We start from the raw sequence: 2,500 nt of genomic DNA on the forward strand, positions 1-2,500 counted from the left end.
GAGTAGTAATTTTCTCAGCTCATTCAACAGTGGGTATTTTTATACACAATAATTTCTGCTAATAAAAAAGAGATTTCTGGGGTTTTTTTTGTATGTGTGTGTCCATGTGTGTATTTATTCATGACATGTAGAAAGTTGAGATATTTGCATTTGATTTATTGGTCATTTTGATTTGTTCATTTGTAAATTTGTTTATTCACATCCTTCATCCTTTTTAATCTTCTTTTAGATTATTTACCCTGTTCTAATCTGTTTTAATAGACAATTTTGTTACAGGCAAAAAACTACATAGTTTATATACATGGTAAACATATTTCAAGACCTATTATATATCCTTTGAATCCTTTGCTTTGCGGTAAAATTACATTGTACTTGTGATGTACACTGGCTTTCTTTATGTGGATAAACACTTCTTAACATCTATGTAACATTATTGTGTCTTAAATTTCATATCTATGGTATGAATTAGGAGTCTAATTTACTTCCAGACAAATAACCAACAACATATCACAATCCATTAAATCATCATCCTTTTTCAACTAAATATATTTTATTTACCTAAGCCACAGTCCTGTATTATTGAATTCAATTTCTTAGCTCTCTGCATTCTATTACACTGGTCCTATTGTGCATTTTTATCTTAATATTTTGATAGATGCCTTCATAGTTCAGTATCAAGTAAGTTAATCTTGATGATTCCTACTACTTATATATTCCTGGGAGCTATTTCTGAGAAATAATTCTCTTCACATAATTGTTATGATGATTTTATGTAGCTTTAAAAATCTTAGATTCAGAAGGTGCTATGGCCCAGGCCTGTGATCCCAGCGACATGGGGAGTCTGAGGCAGGAGGATGCAATTTCAAAGCCACACTCAGCAAAAGCGAGGCACTGAACAACTGAGACCCTGTCTTTAAGTAAAATACAAAATAGGCTGGGGAGATGGTTCAATAGTAAAGTACCCCTGAGTACCAAAAACAAAAAAACAAAAAATCCCAAACAAACCAACCCCCGCTCCTTAATTCTTAGTTTGAAAAAGATTTTCATTAAATTTACATATCCATTTAGATGAATAGATGAATTATCATTTTAAAACTATTTATTATGAAGAATTTTGAATGAACATAAATTATAGACAAATAAATGTAAAAATTTAAAACTATCATTTGGATGATAGGAATTGATTAGGAATGTATTAGTCACATAAAAATATAAACAACTTTATGATTCTATTTTGACTGTTCCTTACCTTTTCTTTCATTTTGGTGATTGTCTAGATCAACTATGGCAGAAGAAAATATGACTCTAGTGACTGAGTTTCTTCTCACGGGACTTACAGACCGTCCAGGGCTGCAGGTGCCCCTGTTCCTGGTGTTCCTTGTGATCTACCTCATCACCATGGTGGGCAACCTTGGCCTAATTGTTCTCATCTGGAAGGACCCACACCTTCACACCCCCATGTACTTATTTCTCAGCAGTTTAGCCATGGCTGATGCATGCACTTCATCTTCTGTGACTCCCAGGATGCTTATCAACTTTTTATCTAAGAATCATAAGATATCCCTAGCTGAGTGTTTAACACAGTTTTATTGTTTTGGCTCCAGTGCTACCACGGAATGTTTCCTCTTGTCAGTGATGGCCTATGACCGCTACGTGGCTATTTGCAATCCCTTGCTGTATCCAGTGATGATGTCCAATAGCCTCTGTACTCAGTTTATAGGTGCTTCATATTTTGTTGGTTTTCTACATTTAGCAATTCATGTGGGTTTGTTTGTTAGATTAACTTTCTGCAAGTCCAATATCATACATTATTTCTATTGTGAAATTTTACAACTATTCAAAATATCTTGTACTGATCCTACAATTAATATGCTTGTCATTTTAATCTTTTCAGCCTTTATGCAAGCCTTCACCTTTGTAACCATTATGGTCTCCTATGCCCAGGTCCTCTTTACCATTCTTAAAAAGAAGTCCGAGAAAGGCAGACACAAAGCCTTCTCTACCTGCAGTGCCCATCTGTTCTCCGTCTCCTTGTTCTATGGCACTCTCTTCCTCACTTATGTTGGTCCAGGGTCTGGACCAGATGAGGATAAGGAAAAAATGCTTTCTTTATTTTACACAATAATAATACCCCTGTTAAATCCTTTTATTTACAGCCTAAGAAACAAGGAGGTTATAAGTGCCTTGAGAAGAATAATAAAGAAATAAATATTTGTCATACAAGTTTCAAACTCTTCTTTACTTTTTATGGAAAAAACCAAAACCAAAACACACAAACAAAAAACAATCTTTTGGATTAGCCACTACTCTGCCATTTTACCCAAGGACAAATGGTCAGAGTGATTGCTGAGCTGTGTGTGAAGAAATCCAGTTTTTTTAAATTTTGAGTCCAGTGCTAAATGGGCTTTCTTAGTTATGGGTTCAGTGAAAGAGTGGTCACATTAGCCATATGAGCTTATTTAGATACATTGTGTTCCATTTTATCTTTGCATTTGCTTTT

At 34.5% G+C, this 2,500-nt stretch overlaps 1 protein-coding gene across 1 annotated transcript; it reads left to right on the forward strand.

The window, feature by feature from the left end:
- Nucleotides 1–1,284: 1,284 nt before the first annotated feature.
- LOC308653877 (olfactory receptor 5AC1-like) lies at nt 1,285–2,208 on the forward strand (the record flags this gene model as incomplete). Its single annotated transcript, XM_081302634.1, has 1 exon — nt 1,285–2,208. The coding sequence occupies one exon, from the start codon at nt 1,285–1,287 to the stop codon at nt 2,206–2,208; it is 924 nt and encodes a 307-aa protein (XP_081158760.1).
- Between the last annotated feature and the right edge of the window lie 292 nt (nt 2,209–2,500).

This window comes from Spermophilus citellus (genome assembly GCF_964194105.1).
Source record: "Spermophilus citellus genome assembly, chromosome: 7".
Taxonomy (NCBI): domain Eukaryota; kingdom Metazoa; phylum Chordata; class Mammalia; order Rodentia; family Sciuridae; genus Spermophilus; species Spermophilus citellus.